Below are 27,122 nucleotides of genomic sequence, written 5' to 3'. Positions count from 1 at the left end.
TTATTTGTTTGGTTTCTAATTAATATCCCATCACACTCCACACTCTCATAATATAACAACTCTTTCGTCTTCAAGAATCAAAAGAATTATAATGGACTGGAAATCTAGCCTATTCATGTCAGTACTTCACTACTTCAGTACTTGTTATTGCTCCCGATTCAGTCGATAATCGCTTTAATTTATTTGCGTCCTGTCTCGATTTTTTGTTACGGATCAACTGTAGCAAAGATCTTTATGGTAAAATTGTATTTGGAATGTCTTTTACCAGTTCTATCACTTGTGTTTAATTGATAGACGTCTGCATTGCCTGCATCCGGATATAGAGTTATTTCCCTTATCAGACGGCTTTTCAAACGTAAAGGTCGAAATGGTTGTAGCTGGTTATCAACATAAAATCAACATTTCTAATCATCTCCAATAAATAAAAAAATTGGCATTTTGTCAAAGTCTAAATATGTTTTATAAGTCTCCTTATAAAATCTAATATGTGAACAACTGATGAGACAGATTATGGTTGAATCTTTTTTTCAATGATTCGTGTTGGTAGCTGTGCAGTCTAAATAGTAAGTACTCCAGACGTCACTTTGACTTAGATTAATGACAAAATGTCATTCATTGACTTCTTGTCATTGATATTGAAGTATGAAATATATAAATTAGCTAAAGAATATCTATTATAAGATATATATAGTAGAATATGGTCGTACTTTTGTTGCTTAGTATTAATGATCTATCCAATAGGCTGTAACCATAACTTGGTCAATAAATGTATAAGTCAACCAACCCTATCTTGTGGACCTCTGACATTTCGTTTATATTTACTACTTATCGGTGCACTTAGTTAGGGGATATAAAAGGTAAGATTAGTAAATCATTTCCTTTTAACGGACAAAGCAGATATGTGATTGACGGCATCTTGCTCCCTGACTGGGATTTAATATACCGGTATTAATTAATGAAATCAAATGTAACCTTTCAGCTTCTGTGTTTAATATTGTGAATGAACTACTGCATAAGGTGTATTATAAAAAAAAAACCAACAACAATAAATTGTTTGGTTATGGTATTCTTATTTAAACAATTATACCGTATCTTATTACATGGACATATAATAATGAACACCTGTAGATTCAAAACACCGAATCAAAGCCAGTTGAGCAGTGTCAAAATTTCATATACAGTAGGCCTACTGATACCTTTAATAATAATCTTCTGAGGACCCACAAGATTTGGAATATTCACTATACTGTCTTTGTGTCAATGTTATTCTAGATATTTTTGTCTTTATTTTTCATCATAGGCCTATAACATATTTGCTATGTGTTGTCATTAAAGCAATTCTCCAGAGAAAGGAATATGCTATAAAACAAATGATAAAGTCTGTTAATCCTGAGTCAGATTCTATTTTTATGAAAGGTTTCCTATAGTCCATAATGACAGTGAATTCTACTTCAATAGCTGGAATATAATGTTGAACCATACATGTATGTTAGTTCTGATATGACCTAGTATGTGTTGTCGCTATTTAGCTAAATGAAAATGGCGCATTTTTCTTGTCACTTACTGCGGTTTGTATGTTAGACTGAAATCAAATCTTCAGCAGAAATTTTCCTTAGTAATTGACATTGCAACATATTACTTATTGATGTGACCCACCAATTCAATTCATTGAAAAAAAGACAATTTTCTCCTTATCAATTACTGTTCAGCTATAGCCCAGGCCCTATATGCTATACCAAAAAATATTACATAAGATAGTTGGCCCGGGGGTTATAGAATTGTACTTGTCTATGGAAAAAAAACTTTATCAACTTAGACCCACTATCACTTGTCTCTGTTATTATTCACAGAACAATTTACTCTTTTAATTCAATTAATTTTTTCAGATCTGCCAAACTGGGGTGTGGGAAGTCAAAAGCTGACTCGCCAGTTCATAGTAGTAGTAGCAGCACTAGTCATAAAGGCGAGAAAATGGCAGGCAATAGTTTAGCAATTCCATCCTTTCCTAGCTCTAATTCTCCTCAGAGGATTGCAGGGGATGGCTCTTCTCCAGCGCGAGTAAAGGTAGCACTTAGTCCAGGGCGATCTTTAATGGATTGGATAAGATTAGGAAGAAGTGGACAAGATTTAACCAGTGTAAATGGTCAGGTATTAGACGTTACAGAAGAGGAATTATCTAAACATAATACACAAGAAGATGGTTGGCTCTCTCTTAGAGGTAAAACTTATATCCTTAAATTCTTATGTTTCAGGTTTGGGCGGGGGGTTGGATGGCTGAATGGTTAGCGTGCGCGCGCTGTATCATACAGTCTGTCATTGAGTCGACTGGCGTGGTTTCGAATCCACGGTTGTACGTGACAAGGAGTAGGGTCGCCTCTCCAACCTCGTGGGTTTTCTCCGGGTCCATGTTAGTCCTGAAATGACCTAGTTTGTGTTGAGTGGACATTAAACCCCATTTCTCTCTCTCTCTCTTTGGGTTTGGGTGGCCGAATAGTTAATGTGTGCTCATCGTATCATAAGTTGCATGGTTTTGATTCCCCGCATGTACGTGAAAAGGAGAAGGGTTGCCTTCCAACCTCGTGGGTTTTATCTGGGTTCTCCGATTTCCTCCCACTGCTAAAGACCCCTACATGCCAGCAAATTATTGAATAAAATTGAACCATGTTAGTCCCGAAATGACCTTGTTTGTGTTAAGTGGATGTTAAACACCATATCTGTCCTTCTTATGTGATGTAATGTACAACAATTTGCTGCTCAGTGGTGCTGTTACATTTTGTATCAATACAAAACACACAACCATACATACATGACAAACAAACCAAAAGTATGATTCCATATGGCATATTCCTTGGATAGGTACTGACTATGAAGGTCATGATTAGACCCCATAAAATAAACCAATCCAATATCTATTGAAATTTAAAGATAAATTCCTGCATACAAACTGGGTGATTTGATGATATATTTGGACTAAAAACATATTCAAACTAATTGATTTATCATAAGTTTGTTGCGAATCCTTCTCAAAACATTGTAATTGTAAGTGAATATCCCTGCTATAAAAAATCGATCAAAACTAAGATGTCATGTTTATGTCACGTTTCTTACCTCTCTCGGTACCTAGCAACAGGTGCGAAGTCGGAGGAGAATTCGATGTTGTCTTTATTTATTACAGATATCGAAGCCCAATAAATTCTCGGATTATCCACTGCCCAAGTTTTCTTCTGTGGTTTTTAACTCAGAAACTGTTGCACTATCAAGTTTATCAACATATACATCAACATTAGAAAATCTTCACGTGCTACCTTTTATGTTACTCAAGCGGACATCACTAATTGTTGGGTTGCCAGTTAGGGAAACCCTTACATTTTTGCCCTGTATGCTCTCCGTGGGTGTTTTTCATGGAATCCAGTATTTTTCTAGTAAGATTGGATATCTCTACTTTCCATATATACCAAAATTGCCATACTTTTATTGGAAATAACCACCCGATAAATACTTTTCTGGGAACCTATCTTTAAAAAACATAAAATAAATATAAATATAGATTTTGTTTCTTTTTTTTTTATATTTTTGATGTATAGATCTTACTAATTTGATCGGGAGATCACATCAGGAGGTCAAACAGGTGAATTTTACCCAATTAACCTATGTTTATATTTTGAAAGGTAAAGTGTATAATGTAACACCATATATGGAATATCACCCAGGTGGCATAGATGAATTGAAAAGAGGTTTAGGAAAAGATGCTACTCAGCTTTTTGATGAGGTTTGTTATTTTTATACTCCCACATTGAAATGTGATCTTATGCTGACATCGCCCTCACCTCTGTCCATCGTCCACATATTTTTATTAAAGGGCTTAAAGCTATATTTCTGATTTCTCATTGTCATATTGTTGATTCGAACCCAAGAAGATGTTCAGTTTAGAATTGACTTTATTATAGTTAGCATACCGCCCAGTCTGCCTTTCTCACTCACCCCCAACATCATAAGCCCTAGGTGAGTCTCCTCACCATTGCTGCTCATTGGCTATTCACCTCTCCTCACTTGTCTCAATATCTTATATGGAAGTATGTTAGGATTACATCATATATCCCTGGGGCTGTATCCACTATTACTGGTGTTTACATTACTGAGATAAATGAAATGAAACCAGGCTATATTGCACCAAAATTAGTGAGTCAAGAAAGTATATCGTATTGCAGAACTTTCCAGAATTATTATAGAATCTTATGAAAGGTCTAACAACAAATGTTATCTCCCGATGGGTTTGAAATTAATATATTCATTATTAAAGTTATTTAAGCCAAGAATCATACTGAATATAAACAATCAACAAAAAATGGTTCTAGAGTTATGGCCCTGGTTCATTTTGCATGGTCCAATACCTGCTTGAAGTATATACATGTATGCATTGTTCTTATTATCGACGCTCAAGAAAATTCTGTTAATTACTTCTAGAATTATGAACTTTACTCACTTTGTAGGAACTTTAACAAGTGATCTGATCTGATTTGAATTTATGTTCTTTGTTTTGATCATTGTGAAGAATAACAATTTCTGATGATTACTTATCAAGTTATTGCCTTTGATTGTAGAATCTTGTCTGTGCGTGACAGTGATGTTATTCATTATAAAGATTTTGACAAGTTATATATAGTATTATGAAATGTAAGTGTATCTGTTCTCCTTATTTGGAATAAAAAATGTATGCGTGATCTATTTTTCAGATTCATAAATGGGTGAATGCAGAATCTATGTTAGAGAAATGTTACGTTGGAAGATTATGTACTTCTGTTAAAAATCAAAGAAAAGGTTGGTGTTAATATATTTATTGATACTAAATACATACTACCTTACATTAAAACCCACAAGGAGTAGGGTCGCCTGTCCAACCTCGTGGGTTTTCTCTGGATCCTCCAGTTTCTTCCCACTGCTAAATACCACTACGCGCAAGCGAATTATTGAAATAAAATTAAACCATATGTTAGTCTTAAAATGACCTAGTTTATGTGGAGAGTGGATGTTACACCTGATTTCTCACTCTCACTGGGTCCTCCAGTTTCTTCCCACTGCTAAATACCACTACGTGCAAGTGAATTATTGAAATAAAATTAAACCATATGTTAGTCCTGAAATGACCTAGTTTATGTGGAGAGTGGATGTTAAACCCGATTTCTCACTCTCTCACATTAAAATCCTGTGCACCATATACTTATGGTCCTAATGAATTCATCCTGAAAATGATTGATTATACAATCTGATTAAAATACAGATCTATATTTCATTTCTTTTTTTTATACTTTCGATGGCCTCTACTATATGAAGATCTGACAAGTTGTACTCTAAGGTCGTGTCAGGGGTCGTACGAGCGACTTTTGACCCTATGACATCAGACATTTAATTAATCAATCAGCATTGATGTTTCGAGTGGTTGACCCACAGTTCCGTGCATGGCATGCCAAGAAGTCGCCGTTACAGGCCGTTTCATTGGCTTAACCCTCACTTTAACCAAAATATTGAACTATAAAAAACAAAATGAAAATCTGTGTTTTAATCAGATTTATTGATTATATTACCAATAACCTACAAATTTCATTAATATAATAACAATATTCCTCTAAATGGCCAAAACAAAAGCTATTATTGATAATAAGATTATTTTTTACAGCCAGTACAGCATCAAAATCAAGTATATCATCCAGTAAACTTAGTGCTAATGGTGAGTTCGACTCTACGATACATATTTATAAATACATATTAGATATCGAAACAAAATGAAATGGGGTTTAACGTACTACTGTTCTGCTCCTATACTGGGCTAATGAAGATGGGCATATGCAATACAGTGTGTTATGAGGGGAATTTTGCCCGGGCAGCCTTATATCGAATTCCAACTGCCAAGGGATCTTTTACGTGCACGCCAATGTGTACACGGGACCTCGTTTTTTCATCCTATCCAAATGACTAGACAGCTGTCCTTGTCTGGCCCTCCGTCCTGAACCACTGACAAGGGGAAATCACATTGGAAAATCTCGATGAACTTTCTCGGCCAGTGCAGGGATCGAACACACGTCTTACCCACTTAGCCACTGTAGCTCCCGCAGTTGATAACCACCACCTTAGTCTTTAGCTACAACAATGCCTTCTAGTCCTATTTTACTCCAACTAACCTTTGTGGAGTCACTCTTGATTGTTCGTTGTTTTAAAAAAAAAAACCTTTAAGAATGATATTGGCACTGTAACCCAGGTATCGTTTAATCTTGTGTATCTAGCACTAATTTCTTTTGCATTCGTTTAATATCAAATCTTTGTTAAAAATTCGTAAAAATCGTTTAAAATCTCCAAAAATCATCTAATTTGTACATGTGTCCAGTTTAAAGCTGACTGATTAATTTTGATAATGAGTGTCCAATTTACAAGTATTTAATTTCCTGATCACTGTTCAAAAATTAATCATTATACATCATTAATCAATTGGGTTGTTTATTTTTTAACAATGATTGAGAAATTAAACACTTGTAAATTGGACACTCATTATCAAAATTGAATGGTCAGCTTTAAACTGGACAGAAGTACAAATTAAACGATTTATGTTGATTTTAAACAGTTTTTACAAATTTTTAAACAAAAATTTGATATTAAACGAATGTGAAAGAAATTAGTGCTAGATACACAAGATTAAACGATGCCTGGGTTACAGTGTGGGTAGGGTAATGAATAATTTATTTAACTTATTTAATAAATTTCATATATAAAAAAGACTTGTATGAGATGCTTTAATATCGATATAATACTTTAAAGGAAAAAAGTATTTAAATCTGTTAAATTTCTGGCAATGTTGAGAGTTCTTTTGGCATAGCTTTAAATTAGTTAAAATGTTGAAAAAATAAATTTGACTAAATCTCAACCAAATTTCAGTTCAGTAAGTCAGTCTATTATTTCCTATCAAGGAAACCAAACCAGGTATCCGTGTATTGACAGTGTATTTTATCCCAGGTTCTCTAAATGATGGGATAATGATCATGAACTGTAAATTGGGTGAGAATGATGTCATAGAAAATAAATTTGGTTTAAGACAAATTAGTATAATTGCTAAAAATTGGTCAATCTTACCTAAATCATACGGCATATAGACTGTAAATGTAGTGAAGACAATGACCCTAATGTAGATGGTTAATATTGATTATGACCACTTTGATATCTTTAAAGCGAGAATTTCAAATTTTCTAAGAAAGTCAAAACATAATTATTTCTGTCTTTTGCTAAATAGGTTATCAAATCACTATTATACGATCATGGGCATTATTTCCCACCCTTAAAAATCTATGACACAGGAAATAACAACACAATTACCTCCCCTGTTTTGCTATTGACAACTTGGGGCAGCCATTTTCCAACGTTGGAATTTGAAGTTAAAAATGATATTTTTGCCAATTTCTCAGCTGGTAATAGCGAATTATAGGATTAATAGGATTATTCTTTAACAAGGTAGGACTGTTTATGGATACCATCTATTTTAATACATTTTAAAAATATAACATGAAAATTTGCAATTGCAACTTTAAGTTAAAATATACTTATTTATTTTTCAAGAGAACTTTTAACATTTTATTTCTTAACGTTCCATGTCCAACAATCAATAAAAGTTTTCAAGATTGCAATGTCTCCCCACAATTTTATTATCTTTAATTGTACCCAGGGCACTATTAAAATGGATCATCAAAACCTTGATTAATCATGAACAGTCAAGGGGGTCACGGTGGCTAAGTGAGTGGGTAAGATGCTCATCCAGATTTTCCGGTGTGGATCCCCCTTGTCAGTGATGCAGGACGAAGAGTCTGACAAGGACAGCTGTCTAGTCATTCGGATGGGACAAAAAACAGAGGTCCCGTGCACACATTGGCGTACATGTAAAAGATCCCTTGACATTTGGAATTTGATATAAAAGTATGCCGTAGTGCCGCTGTCCGGGCAAAATTTCCCTCATAGCACACTGTATGGCATATACCTGTCTTCATTAGCCCAGTTCGGAGCATTAAACCCCATTTCATTTCATTTCTGCTACGTCTAAGCTTGATGCTTTCCAAAAAGATAAATGTGTCATCTATTTATTTTTGAATTGAGGTTGACCTTTATCTGAATTTACCATTGATTTTTTTTTTTGTAGGAACAATAAATTTAACCAATTTAAAACCACCTGAACCAACAGGACCAGTTCCACCAAAGTGAGTATCATACAAAACCCATTTAAAAACCTAGCATAAGACTATACATGTTTTATAAATACATGCGTTTTATGCATTGGGGGGTTGGATGGCCGAATGGTTAGCATGTGCGGTGTACCATAAGGTCTGTCATTGAGTCAACTGGCGTGGTTTCGATTTCCCGGTTGAACGTGACAAGGAATAGGGTCGCCTGACCAACCTTGTGGGTTTCCTCAGGGTTGTCCGGTTACCCCCACTGCTAGATCAAAAATGATACCATGTGTTAGTCCCAAAATGACCTAGTTTGTGTCGAGTGGGCGTTAAACCCCATCTCCCTATCTCTTTCTTTTATTGTTTTAATGTGAACTCATTGTTGTGTGTTTATTTTCATTTTTATGAGGACTCCTTCACTGGAGGCCTGGAACTGTACAGCACCAGTCACCAGATCCATTCACTTAATTTGTTATTACTTTTGTTATGTATGACTCACAATGTCCATGTGTTGTGTTTATATGTGTCTTGTCCACAGAACAAAGGCATGATATATCCCAAATAATACAAGGTTTAATGTGAACATCTCTATATTATTTTAGATTTGATTGGTACCAAACTAATAAATGTGTAACATTGGTTGTGTGTACTAAATGGACTGGAATGACATCAGATATGGTTATAATAGAAAAAACATGTAAACAGCTGCTGATTTCTATATTTATACAAGATTTTACATTTACTGTACATACAGGTAAATATATATTAAATATTAAGCAGTGGCTATTGTTACGACAAGTCGTAAAAATAGTCCTCATTCTATTGTTACCACGATGCTTTCATAGCCCTCCATCGGTGAAGTTAAAAACTGAATAGTCGTCAAAATAGTCCTAACCCTAACCCTTCCCATCTCTTAATTGCTGCCTTCAGTTCGGAAAACGTTGAAAATACTGCTCCTTTTTCAAAGCTGGTGTTGGGGAGATTGGCAGCCATTTTGGAATTTGTTCTAAACTTGGCTCAGACTCAAGGTAACAATAGCCACTTTGTTAATATTATCCCCTTTTTTATATGCTCACATCTCAGTTGGTCTGTCACTCTGTCAGCAATTGGTTCATTAAAGCGATAGTGGCTACAGTTTTTAACAGATTGCTTTCAAATTTGGATGGACAATTTAGGACGTTTGAAATATAGCGTCGGACATGTCCGGAATATACGGGCAAAATCTCATCACTGGTCAACATCCAAGTTTCTGATTTGTTGATACAAAATAATTATGATGTTGTTCATATGTTATTATAGAATTAGAAGAAGAAGTAACAAGTGATTATATTGGTAAGTAATTATATTGAAGATTGGATAAAATATCTCACATTAGTCACTATCCCCATACCTTATTAAGAATACATTATGCAAGAGCTAAATCTGCCTATGGCAGGTCTTTCTTTAGGCCTGAAATGTTATCTAAATTATTAATTAGACATTAATTTACTTATCAAAACCATAATCAACTTTCGGTGTCATGGCTAGCCTGCGGTATTTACTGGAATCGGATCCGATTTGCTGCTCAACTTTCATTCATGATTAAATCATGAAATGGATAATCGAGACTATGTTTTTTTATGGTACCGACTTAAGTAATGATAATTGAGGCTAGGCCGAAAATTCAATGCTAATCTTCCATAATGTATCTTTAATACATTACAATTGTTTTTAGTTATCTGAATTTGGAATATGTTAGCATATTAAAAAATATCACAGAAATTATGTAAATCCTCAACAACGTTCTTGGAGAAAAATACAGAAGAAAATTGCATTCAGCGATATTACGTTCTTATCGAAAATTTAAAAATAAATGCTAGGTATTTCTAAAACTATTTTACCGAGAACTTTTAAAAATCTCAGTATTCCAATGCTATATATTAGCATTGTTGATAACTTACGTGTCACATACTGGACAACTTTGTAAATAGCTACTTTTAATTTGTCATAATTAAATTCTAGGAGGTGCTATTGCTATATGTTAGTTAATCTGCTGTCACTCTGACTGAATAACTAATCGGAACGTTTGCTTAATAAATAATAATGCTGTTTTATTCCTTATTTCAAAATATAAACTTTTATCTATACCACACTGACAAACTGGGATAGACAAGTGAATTCACGATACCGTACCATAAATAAAAACATGATTTATATTACGATTTGCAAAGTTTATTGTAATTGACTGACATTCCAAAATGTTTTTGAGGAAGCTTTTGTAAGGATACACATGTTGATGTTATTATCTTAATTAGGCAAAGGTTACAATGTTACCTGTTCTGAAAAACATTTTATATCTGTATTCCTACACCTGTACTGAAAAAACACTTTATAGCTGTATTCCTTACAGCTTCTTCTTAGTTAGTTGTATTTTACGTCCTTACAGCTATACTGGAAAACTTTTATATCTGTATTCCTACACCTGTACTGAAAAACACTTTATACCTGTATTCCTACACCTGTACTGAAAAAAACACTTTATACCTGTATTCCTCAGCACTTTATACATGTATTCCTTCACCTGTACTGAAAAACACTATATACCTGTATTCCTACACCTGTACTGAAAAAACACTTTATACCTGTATTCCTACACCTGTACTGAAAAAACACTTTATACCTGTATTCCTACACCTCTACTGAAAAACACTTAACACCTGTACTGAAAAATACTTTTTACCTGAGAAACGCGTTGTAATTGTATTCATACACCTGTACTTAAAAACACTTAACACCTGTACTGCAAAACACTTTACATCAAAGTATGTTGCAATATGTTTTCTTTTAATTGTAGTCAAAGTACAGAAAGATAGTGGAAAGACAGAAATAGTTCTACCTAAAGTACAAATGGAGAAACAATGGTCTAGTTTGGGTAAATTACTAGATAATCATTGTTCTTATAAGAAAACATCAGAATCAGGTAGGACATAATTTATATTTCAGGGGGTACCTTTGGGGTAATATGTCCAATCACATCAATTCCCTATAAATTTAACAACTTAAATTTATCACTCTGGTGACTGGTCATCACAAATAACTCTTCTTGGCCCCTTACCTGTTCAGATCTTGTGACAAAAATCCATTTTTTGCAATGATTTGAATTATTTAGACCTGCGACTCTGTAATATAAATGGAAGAAAATAGATACATGTCCATCTTAATGAATGTATAGAATGTGCACCATACTGTGTAAGCAGCTGGGTTCCTATTGTTGTAGACAGTTCATCCTACTGGTTTCTTCCTATTCATAAATTATAACACTTGATTCAGAACTTTAATTATAGAACTTTATGTAGACACAGCGGCAATACTATATACCGGAAAACAACCGGTAAACACCATTTTATACTGAATACCGGAAAACACACTAAATGCCAGAAAATACCCTTAATAGGTAACCCGGAGACTGGCACCCTAAATAGGTAACCGGGAGCCTGGTCCTCTGTGTGTTAGGGTTAGGGTTAGTTTCCGGTTTACAGTATAGCCCTTCTCCGGGTAACCTATTTAGGGTGTTTTCCGGTATTTAGTGTGTTTTCCGGTATTTAGTGTTTTCCCGGTGTTTTCCGGTATTCAGTATAACATGGTGTTTTCAGGTTGTTTTTCGGTGTTTTCCGGTATATAGTATAGTCCTAGACACACCAATAACAATCATAACAGACAATTTACAGAGCGGTATAATAAATAACTACAGAATTATGTTCAACTTAAATAGAAAGATAATTATAAGGTCCTGACAGACCGTGGTGACAGCTGTGAGAGAAATTAAACAAAGTATTGAGTGTTAACTAACTGCTAAGCATTACCAGAAATGAATTATATAATTATGTGTATTTAATTTTATTTCAGGAGTTCGTCAGTATAATAGTAAAATAATATCAGTATCAAAAGTTAATCATGATACTAAACTATTCTGTCTTCAACTACCAGAAGGCTGTAGAATGTGTGTACCTATTGGATATCATGTACATGTACATCATCATATATCAGGTAGGGTTTATACAGTCTACATTATACAAGTCACCTCCAGAATTGACTATTTTATGGTTACTGGGAGGTAACTCCCATAAAGAATGTGCTTGTTCCACTACTATTGTACATCAGTATAGTAACATAGAAATTTTAATCGACATTGAGCCAAATGTCGACAATAACTCTCTTCCTAATTGAGCTAGAATGTTCAAACTTGGTGTATGTGTTCATTAGGTCAATGCCTTGATGGAGTTCGAAGATGAGCATTTTCCGCTTAGGGTAAGCAGAGATAAGCAATTTGATTGGTTGATGCTTTGGGACACGATAACTCTCTTCCTAATTGGGCTAGAATGTTCAAACTTGGTGTATGTGTTGATTAGGTCAATGCCTTGATGGAGTTCGAAGATGAGCATTTTCCGCTTAGGGTAAGCAGAGATAAGCAATTTGATTGGTTGATGCTTTGGGACACGATAACTTTTAATTGAGCTAGAATGTTCAAACTTGGTGTATGTGTTTATTAGGTCAATGCCTTGATGGAGTTCGAAGATGAGCATTTTCCGCTTAGGGTAAGCAGAGATAAGCAATTTGATTGGTTGATGCTTTGGGACACGATAACTCTCTTCCTAATTGGGCTAGAATGTTCAAACTTGGTGTATGTGTTGATTAGGTCAATGCCTTGATGGAGTTCGAAGATGAGCATTTTCCGCTTAGGGTAAGCAGAGATAAGCAATTTGATTGGTTGATGCTTTGGGACACGATAACTTTAGTTCTAATTAAGTGAGATTGATGAAACTTGGTGTATAGTTTCATTACAGTAATACCTTGACTAAGTTTGATAATGAGCATTTTCTGCTCAGGGTAAGCAGAGCGATACGCAATTTGATTGGTCGAGACTTTGGAAAACAATAACTCTCCTACTTTGATTGTTAGACTATAAGTAAAGATATACTGTTTGATTGTTCAATACTTTGTAAAAGATAATTTGTGATAAATTTATATGTGTCCTCTAATTATTTTCCTATTTCGGCGGGGGACATCAGCCTCACTGTTGGCTTGTTCAACAACAAAACTATGTCAGGACAGTCGTTTGGATAGGATGAAAAATCAAGGTCCTGTGTACACATTGGTGTGCAAGTAAAAGAACCCTTAGCGGCCTGAAAAGGACAGCTGTCTAGTCGCTCGGATGGGACCAAAAATCGAGGTCCCTTGTATACATTGGCGTGCACGTAAAAGATCCCTTGACAGTTGGAATTCGATATAAGAGTAGGCCGTAGTGCCGCTGTCTGGGGAAAATTTCCCTCATAGCACATCGTATGGCGTGTGCTCGTCTTCATTAGCCCAGTACGGAGCAGAACAGTAGGACGTTAAACCCCATTTCATTTCATTTTATTTAATTGAATATAAGTTGTAGCTATTATGTTGTATTATTTTTAGGTATGGAGATAGTACGAAGTTATACATGTGTAATACCAAGTATAACGGGAGAAGTAAAACTTTGTGATGTAGAAGATGGACGGGTTGTATATTTAATGATAAAGATGTATACAGATGGAGCATTAACATCTTGGTTAAATACATTAAATATAGGTAAAAACTATTATATTATTTTTTAATATTGTATAAAAAATTATAGATTGTGGATAGAAATGTTCTAGATTGTATTGAGAAATTCAATAGATTGTGGATAGAAATGTTCTAGATTGTGGATAGAAATGTTCTAGATTGTATTGAGAAATTCAATAGATTGTTGATAGAAATGCTCTAGATTGTAATAAGAAATGTTCTAGATTTGAGTCAGACTCTTTAAACGAATTATTACACTACTTATTTCATTGTTCATTGTTATGCTTGTATGATAGCTCAGTGGTAGAATGTTGGACCGTCAACTGCGGGGTGAATGGGTGCCGTCATGGGTTCGATTCCTGTAGGGGTTAGGCAACATTAGACCCACGGCCCGTCCTTTCTGATGGAGAGGGGGTCATCTGTAAAGAACCCTCACCTCCTGATAACCCATTTTTCAAATACTGATGTGACATCATCCTTTGATGTTAGGGTACCATTATTTCAAATAATGGTACGGGCAATGTGCCAAGTGCACATTATTTATACTAGTTGAAAGTTAGGGCCCGCGTGACGTATTTCATTGCAAAGCATGTGCGAGTTTCTGTATTTTAAGTTGTTTAATGGTCTCAAGCTTATATTGTTTCAATATATTACTTAATGTCTTGCTCTCGACCATTAAACCACATATATAGCATACCCTGTTGATTTTTAAAAACTGAATATCATTGACTATTTGTTTTATTATAAACACATTCCCATGATTGGTTTTTTAATCTAATGGTTTACGTTTGGTTATGCATTTACAGGTGATTGTATAAAAATCAGTAATTTTGATGGCAGTTTTAATAGACAATATTTAACCTCTAGTCATCATCTGATAATGTATGCAGCAGGCACTGGTTTTACACCCATGATAAGATTATTATATCATAGTCTTAAACAGGATTCTACTATCAAGTAAGTCAGTTATTACATAAATTAAAAGATATATTCAATAAAGGTGAATACATTACCTGAGTTTACCCTGTTTATTTGACCAGTTTGAACATACACGTAATGTTCTAAAATATACTGAGGCATTTTTCATAACAGAATTAAAGGTTGGTTTATTGTACAGAATTTGACAGATTGGATTTCATTTCATTTAGATGTTTTTGAGTTTCTTCGATCTCATTAGCCATCTGTTTATTTGACCAGTTTGAACATACAGGTAATGTTCTGTGGCAGTTCTCTCCCCTTATAAATTGAAAAATATAAGGGGATGCTCGATTGTCAGTCCAGGACGTTCCAAATTGACAGAATTGCAATCGAGTGATACAGAATTCAGTCCTGTTATAGTTCTGTCAGTCCCAACAACTGAGGTGGTGTGAGTAGAATCGTGACGTGATTAAACCTAATGAATATGTTTCAGCTGTCGTGGTTGGTTGAGATATTTTCCCATGCAGTCAGTGCGTGCATTCTAGCCTAAAATCCCATTCTCACTCTATTGTCACTATTTTGGGGTTTGACAGAATTCAATTGCGGAACGTCCAATCGAGCATCCCGTAAGTGACCAGCTGTGGCTAAATGTGATACATGGGTCAAAAATAATTTTAAATTCTGTATTCATACACTTTTAAATTGGTATGTGACATATGCTGTTATCTTAGCAAATGATCAAGATATTTAGGTTTAAAATTGGTATACACCAAAAGATTTATTTTAAGTAAAAGGGATTTAAAATGGGGAGCCACACTAAACCTGGAGAATGCGAGTTTGATCCCTGCATTCGCTGAGAAAGTTTATCGTGATTTTCCGATGTCGTTTCCCCTTGTTAGGGGTGAAGGACAGTGTGTCTGGCAAGGGACAATGTATAGTCGTTCAGATGGTACAAAAAAGCAAGGTCCCATGTACACATTGGTGTGCACGCAAAAGATCACTTGGCAGTTGGAATTTGATATAAGAGTAGGCTGTAGTGCCGCTGTCTAGGCGAAATTTCCCTCATAGCACCCTGTCTGAGCAGAACAGTAGAACGATAATCCCCATTTTATTTCATAGCAATAAAAAACCAGCAAAACAAATGCATCTCTGTTCAGCTATGGGGAATTAAAAACACAGTAAGTTTAAGATACAAAAGTGTTGCAACAAATGGGGCCAGCAACATGTGTCTCATTTAGCAAGAGCTGGTCACATATAAACAAATAAAGAACTGTTCGCAGTGGTATCTGAGTTCATTTAACAGCAGATACTCATTAAGTTATTCTTTATTATTTTCACTCTTAAAAATTCTAAACTGTTCAATTTATTATCATAATGAATAACTAAACCACGTTTTCTTGTTGCGTCTTGAAAAGGCAACCCAACTTAAAAAATCTGAAGATTTCCATAAACCAGAACAATTCAGTTTTGAGTCCAGTACCTTAAAGTTGCAATTTCATATTTTTAAGTTATATTTTTAAAATTTATTAAAATAAAGCCTTAAAATAGATGGTATCTATAAACAGTCCTACCTTGTTAAAGAATAATCCTATTAATCCTATAATTCACTATTGCCAGTTGAGAAATTGGCAAAAATATCATTTTCATCTTCAAATTTAAACGTTTGAAATGAGCTACTCCATGGTGGAGAATAGAAAACAAGGGAGGTAATTGTGTTATTATTTCCGGTGTAAATGAGTTTTAAGTGTGAGAATGACACCTATGATCGTATAATAGTGAGTTGACAACCTATTGAGCAAAAGACATAGAAATAATTATGTTTTGACTTTCTTAGAAAATATGAAATTGTAACTTTAACCATAGAACTACTGTGGCCACCTGTAGCTGATTTGAATGATAGTGCTGTTTAGCAACAAAAGAATCTAAAAAGGCTTTGTTCATGAAACACTATTTATATAAGAAATAGTTGTCATAAAACTGAATTTATATAAGAGTCATAAAACTGAATTTATATAAGAGTCATAAAACTGAAATTTATATGAGACATAAAACTAAATGTATATAAGAAATAGTTGTCATTCTCCATTTGGCTCTGCTTTTGATTATGTTTTGTTTACTTCAGATCAGTGAAATTATTATTTTTCAATAAAACTAAAGAAGATATTTTATGGAAGGATCAACTTGATGAATTAGCTATTCAACATAAAAACCGGTATAATAATTAATATATCTTCTTACATTATTAGATATCATATATACCCTCTGACATAACATTATTAGATGTCATATATACCCTCTGACATTACATTATTAGATGTCATTATATACCCTCTGACATTACATTATTAGATTTCATATATACCCTCTGACATTACATTATTAGATGTCACATATACCCTCTGACATTACATTATTAGATGTCATATATACCCTCTGACATTACATTATTAGATGTCATATATACCCTCTGACATTACATTATTAGATGTCATATATACCCTCTGACATTACATTATTAGATGTCTTTTTGTTGATTGGAATGGTTAAGCAAATTTTCTTTTTTATTGCTTTTTCTGATTTCATGGCAGTCAATTCTTTATCAAACTATATTTATAATATTCCATAGAACCTTGTCCTGTATTTCAAGATCAAGTGCTAAAGGTCAGCAGAGAGTGAGAGAGAGAGAGAGAAATGGGGTTTATTGTTTACTTGACACAAACTAGGTCATTTTGGGACTAACATGTGGTTCAATTTTATTTATTCACTTCCGCGTAGGATTCTTTAGCAGAGGACCTGGAAAAAACCAATGCGGTTGGACAGGCGACCCTGCTCCTTGTCACGTATCAAAACCAAGTCACTTGACTCAGTGACAGACCTTATGATGCAACGCCCACGCCATAACCATTCATGCCCCCCACCCCCAAATGTCTGCAGCCATTGTAATAATATTACTGCTGTTATATTTCTGTCTTTTTATAATAATCTACCGTATGTTAGATATTTCTGATTGTATTAGGGCAGTATTTGAAATAACCTATCTTTATGTATATATAAATACAGTTTTTGATAAGTATAGATTGTCTACAATTTAGAAGAACGAGCGAACTTCTCAACAGAATGATATACATGTATTTTATATTTATAGGTTTGAAGTAACATATATATTATCGAATGAAGATGATACATGGACAGGGTATACTGGTAGGATTCGACCAGAATTTGTAGAAAATTTTATTCCGAGATCTGAAAATGATGTTAATAGACTAGTATGTGCATGTGGACCAACACCATTTACTAAAGAAGTAATGAGGTGAGATATCCAAATTTTATTAAAATCCAAATTTGTCTCGATTACGGCATACTTCTCGCAGTGTTTCATTTGATTAGACCTAATCACACTCAAACATTGCTGTAATGAAAGCAAATTTCTGTTCCAAATTATAACTGGTTAATAGTTCTATTAACAACCAATACCTACTGCATACCAATATCATTCGGGTTTAAACAGAGCTCCAGATATATTTACATAACATTACATCATGACTCACAAAATTTATTACGCCCAATTAACCAGTGCATAGCAGAATATTGCAGAAAAACTAATTGCATGACAAACGCGGCTATCAAAAAGGCTACAATGTAAACAATACTGCTTGGAGACGAACAATACATTCACCGTTTTTAATACCGTAAATCACTGTCCAAAGTGTTCCGGAACACCCCAGATTAAACGAAGGGCTGTCATGTTGCTGTACTTAGGAGAGATTTGATAAAACGGGAAGAATAGAAGCACTCTCTCAAAAGCTCAAGTATCAGAAGTCAATTTCTCGTGCCATTGCTTTAAGGATATAAGATTATGTTAACCCTTTTAGTGCCAGGGATGATTTATGTCATTGTGAAGTGTCCAGTAGGTCAACTTGTGAATCTGTCGGGAGCAGCAGTGGCTCAGCGAATTTTTGAAATAAAAAAATGAACCATATGTTAGTCCCAAAATGACCTAGTTTGTGTCAAGTGGAACCCTCTCTCTCTCTCTCTCCATTTTATTCAGTATTACCATATTTATTATTATTTTATTATAGATTAGCTAAAGAGTATGGATGTCAAGACAGTGAACTTCATGCCTTTCTTGGTTAGAATAACTTTCCAACAAAAAACAGGCGCTAAAAACAAATACAAGACATCTGTAAAATAAGGTTCTTAAATATTTTTAAACAGTGAAATAGCAATAGATTTTTAACGAGATGATATTCATAATAAATAATTATTTAAATCATGCTAAATCCTAGTTGTAAACATCTTATGAGGTTAATTCTGTTTACCTTAATGGTGTCTGTCTGTTTGTTTCATTCGTGTAAGAAGTGTGCTTGTTTTTTAGATCAGAAAAACTAAGGTATAGTAAAACTGAACCTACATTATACCTACATAGATCTACCTTATGTTTTGTACATTAAGTATATAGAATGTAAGCGTAATGTATATACAAAGTATACTACAAGGTTTCAGTATGTACTAAAACATATGATATCTTGATAATAAAACCAATGATTACTCAGACTTTTGTGGAAAAATAATTGTTAAAACGGTGAAACATACCCCATATATTTATCATGACTTTATTATACAGGTCGAGCGTCAGGACACGACTGACTCTCTCTCTCTCAGTTATTATTTATGAAATCATTTATTTCACGATGGACACCAGGAATTAAAAATAGTTAGTTAAAATGATAAATGTTGTTAATAATGTCAGGGAAAAACTAGAATGTAGTAAGTCAATTGTTTAATCCAATACCAATCTGATTAAAACACAGATCCTATTTCGTTTCGTTTATTATAGTTCAAAATTTCGTTTAACCTGTCTTTACTACTCTGGAGTAGGCCATCGAAAGTATAAAAAAACGAAACGAAACATAGATTTGTATTTTAATAATGTCAGGGAAAAACTAGAATGTAGTAAGTCAATTGTTTAAACCAATACTTTATAGATAGTGCTATTGTTATTGTACATTAATATATAAAAATGGCTAAATACTAGAAACCTATTAACTAGATGTGCATGTGTTTAATGTGCGATTGTTTTATATATTTATTATCATATTCATTTGTTATTCAATAAGAATACAAATGATGAGATCTATTTTAGATTTTTAAAGTGACAGTCCTTTCTAAAATATTTAACACTACTAAGAATTTTATTTATTAACAAGAAATGTTAATTTGTATATTTGAATTTTTTGACAATAACCAACTTCTCCCTTTAAAAATATAAAAATTGAATTTCATGCTGATACTGATGAAAAGTTGTCAATGTAAACTAGTCTTGCTCCCTCTGGGTGATAGACTAAGCAGGACAATGTCGGGGCAGTAATAAGTTTAAAATATTATTAGTTTAATCTATTAACAAAATAGTCTCGGTCACCCAGAACCTCCTAGTCTTGAACGTACGGATTGTCTAGGACCGTTGTCAATATTTGACAAGTTCCATTGCCCATGCGTAACCAGGAGTTTGGTTGGGTTTTTTTTGTGGTTGATTATCTAGTTCCTTTGGCCAAGTCAAGTAAGAGTTGTGCCCCTTACCGCAATAAATCCCTTAATTCTTGCATTATTAAAAATAAACATGAATCGTGACGTCAAATTAGGATTAATTTTAAAATATTGGTATGGCCTTAGAAGACAGAAATTTTACAATAAAAAAAAAATTAAGAGTGTTGAATATTGAACTGGCAATGCAATCAAATGGACATCCTGAAATGGTATGCTGAAATTAATTTCATGGGCCACGACATCTTGTTTTAGGACTAGTTACCTCCCTTAGACTTTGTTTATGATATTGTAAAAGACTGGATAATCTAGCCAATGACCTATTATTCTCAAATGTTGACAACACATCCAGACTAATATTCGTAGAATATTTTCCTGGATGATAGAGACTATTAACAAAGCATTGTGGAGTGTGAACATATTTCAAAGCCAAACCTTCAAGAGCAACTACCTATATATATTGAAGCACCCAATTTATTCATTTACAACTTTAAGAGAAGAGGGACTGTCACTTTAAAATAAAATTAAATATAGAAAAATAGATTACCTCAGTAAACGAAACAATATTTTGTAATTTATTGTTTGATCTCATATTTAGAGAAATATTTTATATGTATTTTGATAAATGAATAAATCACTAGGAATAATCTAATGATATATAAGATGATTATATTATGAGCATGTTTGTTTTGTTTATCTTTTTTTATACATGTAACTTATAACATATTAAAGACAATCCATCATTTAGTTCCCATGCTTTACCTTAAAACACCCAAAATTTATAAATTGGTTCAGGTCGCAGTGGAAGGATAGTTCCAATGCTTTACCTCAAAACACCCAAAATTAAAAATCTGTTCAGATCGCAGTGGAACAATCTGATTAAAACACAGATTCTATTTTGTTTCATTTTTTTATAGTTCAAAATTTCGTTTTATTTGTCTGTACTATACTAGCATCTGGAAGAGTTGTTATATAATTATAACATGCTTTCTGGATGGCGTAAGGGATTAGCCAATGAAACCATCTGTTATGGAAACTTCTTGGTGTGCGATGCACGGAGCTGTGTGTAAACCACTAGAAATGTCCGACGTCATAGGGTCAAAAGCCATTCGTACAACCTCTGTAGTGTAGGCCATCGAAAGTATAAAACAAAACGAAACGAAATATGAATCTGTATTTTAATCAGATTGGCAGTGGAAGGACACCATCCTCAGCAGAAAGAGTCCATCGAATCTGAAAGTATCTGGCACTAATTTAAGTTTCGTCAGGTGCAATAACAACTGATTTATCTTTTTCACACATTTTTATTGATAATTTCTAATTCATGGCCAGTATACAATGTCAGGTTCAAGTCCATAGCGCCTGACATTTTGTTAGATACAATTAAAATCTTTATATCCAGATCTGATGTCACATTTGTCAAGAAATATGTTATCTCGCAATATGTCATTTATTTGACATCGCAAGGTAATAAAACAATGTGTAAGATATTTTTCTGAACACTTTGTTCCTGTTATGCTCTCTTTAACCTACTGAATATATATGGTCATAAAAATCAAAATAACTTACCTGCTGAAAATTAATTTATAGTCATGTAAAGCATTAATTTTAAGTTGTATATATTCACTTATATTTTATTAAAAAAATTCTTTAAACCCATAAGTACATGTATATTCATTGTTCAAAACAAGAAGTGTATGTGACATGTCCTTGTTCACAAAATTTCTTTAGAACATGAAAGTTAACGTTTGTAATTTGGCACTCTTAAAATCAAATATGTTACATTCTGTTTTAAGGTAGTTATGTGGAATAAATCTTGAGGGCATATAAATATGTATAATAGACAATTGTTATTACTTATACCCATTAGTAATGTATATCAAAATATGTATTTACTTATTATTTTTCACTCTCAATACAGTACCCTCTTAACTATTTTATATATGCCTTTAATTAAGGTAAAATCCAAATCTCAAAACTTCTGGTAATTTTATGGAAAAGGGTTTCACTATAACTATGTTACATACGCCTTTAAAAAAGGTAAAATCCCATTCTCAAAACTTCAGTAATTTTATGGAAAGGGGCTTCACTATAACTATGTTACATATGCCTTTAATAAAGGTAAAATCCAATTCTCAAAACTTCAGTAATTTTATGGAAAGGGGCTTCACTATAACTATGTTACATATGCCTTTAAAAAAGGTAAAATCCCATTCTCAAAACTTCAGTAATTTTATGGAAAGGGGCTTCACTATAACTATGTTACATATGTCTTTAATAAAGGTAAAATCCAAATCTCAAAACTTCAGTAATTTTATGGAAAGGGGCTTCACTATAACTATGTTACATATGCCTTTAATAAAGGTAAAATCCAAATCTCAAAACTTCAGTAATTTTATGGAAAGGGGCTTCACTATAACTATGTTACATATGCCTTTAATAAAGGTAAAATCCAAATCTCAAAACTTCAGTAATTTTATGGAAAGGGGCTTCACTATAACTATGTTACATATGCCTTTAATAAAGGTAAAATCCAAATCTCAAAACTTCTGTAATTTTATGGAAAAGGGGTTCACTTTATGCATATTTCATACAGGGGGTTGGATGGCCGAATAGTTAGCGTGTGCACGCTGTATCATAAGGTCTGTCATTGAGTCAACTGGTGTGGTTTCGATTTCCCGGTTGCCTGGCCAACCTCGTGGGTTTTCTCTGGGGCATCCGGTTTACTCACACTGCTAAAGACCCCTATGTGAAGCAAATTATTGAAATAAAATTAAACAAAATGTTAGTCCCGAAATTAATTAGTTTGTGTCGAGTGGACGTGAAACCCCATTTCTCTCTCTCTCATATTTCATACTGGATATTATGTTATTTTAGTATCTGTGAAATTGAAAAGAAGAAAAAAAATGTTTCTTTATGCTTAAATGGAAATTAACTGGATGAATTTAACATTGTCAGGGAATTACCTTTAATAGATACAAATGTAAAATGGTGAAGATGGTACTTTGTCGAGATCAAGATTTTTTTCAATTATTTTATTATGTGTTATTTAATTATGCAATTTTCTTTAAAGTGTCAAATCTTTGTTAAATATTGTAAATAATTGAAGAATGAATTTAAGTCCTTTACTTGAAATATATAACAAAAGGTTATAGTAATATTTTAATTTCAGAAGTCACTGAGTGCAGATTTATTTATAGGCTAAATAATTCTATAAAATAAGCTGTTTGTCTGAACTGACAAAATTGGACAAATTTTGAAGTAACTAATTTTGTAACTGTCTGAAAGGAGTATTTGGTTTTCCTTTTTTATCAGATTTATGAATGACAATTTATATTTTAAGTATAATAATTTGAATTCATTGTTCAATTCTTTTATTTAGATTAATGGATTTGTGTTTGCATTCCAAAATAGGCATTTACTAATTCATCTCTATTGTTACATTACTCTGTATACAGGAAGTTGAATTATAGTTAAGAGTAAGTTTTCTTTGAATGGCATTTAGTAATTGGAACATAATCAAATAACACACTGTTTATGGAATAACAATTACTATGGTTTATTTCACTGCGACATTTCAACAAGATTTCACAAGTCGTTATCAAGCATATAACACATTTTTTTGTACTATACGCTTGATAACAACTTGTGAAATATTGTTGAAACGTTGCAGTGAAATTTACCATAGTAATTGTTATCAATGGATAGTGTGTTATTTGAAGAGTAAGTTTTATTGAGTTGTATCAGTGAAGAGATTTATTAGCAATTAAATTGAGGCCTCTTGCAGGAAATATATATAAAGCTCTGAATACATCAAGGATTAAATGATGTTCCAAAACCGACAAAATATCAATGGTGTATAGAAAATTGGCAAATAATCCATCACCAACAAAACCTGGTCTTTGGTTGCTGCAGCATAGCTGACAAGGAGAGTGTGCCGAGTGGTTCGGAACCATGGAAAACCAAAATGACAATGACCATATGTCAGTCACAGAATGACTAGAGTTTAAACCAGGCCTGGAAATAATGGTTTGAGATGTACCTGACAAAATGTCAGGCACTAACGAAAAATAGTAGCTGAGATTTTCAACTTAGTGCCGGACATGTATTAATAATATCAATAAAAAAGACAAATCAGTGCCAAGCAAAATGACAGGCACCAGAGATATTGTGCCTGACAAAGCCTGAATCTGTGCCTGACATTGTCTGTGACAGATGCCTTATTTCCAGGCTTGGTTTAAACCCTACCCTATTTGTTTCAAATTCATATTTTTAAACTGATGATTATTGTTTAAGTCTTTTATGGAGGCAACTATATTTATTTTTGTATAAAGCAGTCATTTTAAGGTGAATGTTCAATAAATTGGACCATGTGGCATGTAAACATGCTTACCAAGGGAATCCTTGTACACAATATCTGTATGGTGTACACTGGGTGAGAAATTAGACTGTCAAATGATCCTTGATGTGTACAGTTCTTCAAATTGTAAATATGTCATTTTAATATATTATATATCTCTACTGAACAGAAGGTGTAATAAGTAACTTCACTTGTACACTGTGCCATCAGACATTGAATTATTCAAAACGTATTTAACCAGGGTCTATAACTTCCAGATGTTGGTTTCTAGAAATATAATATTGCAAAACGACCATGTGAAAACATTAAAGTTGTACATATTTTAAAACCTTAGTAAATGTTTTATTGTTGTCACTCTGAATATAAACCTCAGCAATAAAATGTTAACATGGAATTATTCTCTCCTCTTCCTATATATATAATTATATAGTTTCTCAACTAATGAATTTGAATTTTTGATATTAAACTTCCCTTGCTTAAACATACATTATGCAAGAGCTAAATCTGCCTATGGCAGGTCTTTCTTTAGGCCTGAAATGATTTCTAAATTATTAATTACTTAGGCATTAATTAACTGATCCAGGCCATAATCAACTTCCGATGGCATTGGATTTCTCCGATGTTAAATAGATTAGAACGGTTCAGCCATATTTTAATTTAATTTAAAAATGGAGGAGCGAGACGTAGCTTCGAACAACCAGTACGGTGGTAATTATTGCACATGTCTTGTCAAAGCTTCAAAGGCTAATATCTTCACTCGCAATAGAGTAATTGGAATGAAATTTTCAAATTATTCATTTTACATTATTTATTTTCGAACTGTTATAGCAAGTATGGCTAGCTCTTTATCTAAATCTTACATAATGTATCTTTAATAGAAAAAACTCCCTCCATTTAACGAGAAACCACCTGATAATAGGTAATCTTGTGTTAGTCCCAAAATAACCAAATTATTATATAGATGAAATGATCTATCTCATTCATTTCATGACATTAATATATAGAGGATATTTGTCGTTTTAGAGTGAATAACATATTTTATTTCATCGAGAAGCAAGAAAACTTATATTTTCACGAATGCGTAGCATGAGTGAAAATAAACGTTTTCTTGCTTAGAGATGAAATAAAATATGTTATTCACGACAAAACGACAAATGTTCTATTTATTTTATGATTTTACAATCATTTTAGGTAAAAACAACTAGCCAGTGGAATAACACTTTTATTTCACTGATAAAACGCGGTATTCCACTACTGATCATAAAATAAAATAGTTTATAATTCTCACAGTTAGTTAGTGTATCAAAGTTCTGAGAAATGTAACACAGGATCATAGTGTGGTCTAATAGAAATATAAATTGTTAGATATACTTTATATGAATCTAAAGTTGAAATAAATGATAATATTTAATGTACCGGTATATGATTTTATATATATTATTTTTAAATGCAATACCCTCCACCCTATAAAAACCATTGTTATCAATACTTTGTTGTTATCAATTTAATTTAAATCAATAAAACATTATCAAACTAATACAAAATGTTTAAATAATTGCAGAATCAGTTCACCTAATTAAAGCAAACTTATACTGAAATTTATTTTTGAATGTAGAGAAATGGTTTTATAAATATAATAAGATAAGTTGATGTATTGATAATGTTATTTATTGTTATTATCTCGACCTGATAACCTATACTGAGTGTAAATATCAAGAAATGATCAGGCACGTAACTAGAGGGGGAGGGGGGAGGGGCAAAGCCCCCCTCTTCAAAAAGTTTCGCTCTCCCTGTGAAAAAATTGTCGACCACAGATATACATTGTCCGTCAATTTTACAGCACCCCCCTAGAACACTCGTTGCTCTGAGCTAGTTACGGCCCTGGAAATGATATTAACTATGTAATGAGTAAGAACCTAGAAATGTTTTTATTTTTAATGTAATAATTTATTAAGACACTCACACACTTAACTGCATGCATACCTACTGCATGTTTGTGTAGTTATTATAAGTTATTACAATTCTTATTGAATCTGTTATATCACAATTTTATATCAGTTATTATTATTATTGTGTATTCGGTTCCTATTAAATTTCACTAAAAGAAACATCATTCAGTGTCTTTATAAATTAAGTGTGTGTTTTTACGACCATAACCATTGGGTTTTGGGGAAAAAAAACTGTAGAAAAAAGGACAATCTGATTAAACACAGATACTATTTTGTTTCGTTTTTTATAGTTCAAAATTTTGTTTTACTCTTCTTCACAACACTAGGATCTGGAAGAGTTCTTATATAAGCCACGTTCTGGTTAATGTGAGGGATGAGCGAGTTCTTGACGTGTATAATGTGGGTAAACCACTAGAAACGTCAGCACTGGTTGATTAATCAATATCTGACGTTATAGGGTCAAAAGCTGCTTGTATGACCTCTGACGCGACCACCCAATACAACCCGTCAGACCTCATGTAGTGTAAGCCTTTGAAAGTATAAAAAAAAAGAAACGGAATATAGATCTGTATTTTAATCAGA

The 27,122-nt window shown here is 33.2% G+C and overlaps 1 protein-coding gene across 1 annotated transcript; it reads left to right on the top strand.

Moving 5' to 3' along the window:
* The first annotated feature begins 375 nt into the window (after positions 1-375).
* LOC126810412 (cytochrome b5 reductase 4) lies at positions 376-26,704 on the top strand. The gene is made up of 15 exons (XM_050535465.2): positions 376-563; positions 1,887-2,218; positions 3,669-3,769; positions 4,734-4,818; positions 5,675-5,725; positions 8,174-8,231; positions 8,804-8,955; positions 9,501-9,533; positions 11,035-11,160; positions 12,087-12,227; positions 13,644-13,796; positions 14,579-14,729; positions 16,813-16,902; positions 17,836-18,000; positions 18,770-26,704. Exons 2-15 carry the CDS (start codon positions 1,972-1,974, stop codon positions 18,822-18,824), a joined length of 1,608 nt encoding a protein of 535 aa, XP_050391422.2. The 5' UTR covers positions 376-563; positions 1,887-1,971; the 3' UTR covers positions 18,825-26,704.
* Positions 26,705-27,122: the final 418 nt, after the last annotated feature.

The sequence above is a fragment of the Patella vulgata genome, chromosome 2 (genome assembly GCF_932274485.2).
Source record: "Patella vulgata chromosome 2, xgPatVulg1.2, whole genome shotgun sequence".
NCBI lineage: Eukaryota > Metazoa > Mollusca > Gastropoda > Patellidae > Patella > Patella vulgata.
Note: the sequence above shows the minus strand (reverse complement) of the source record. Positions and strands in the feature narration are given on the sequence as shown.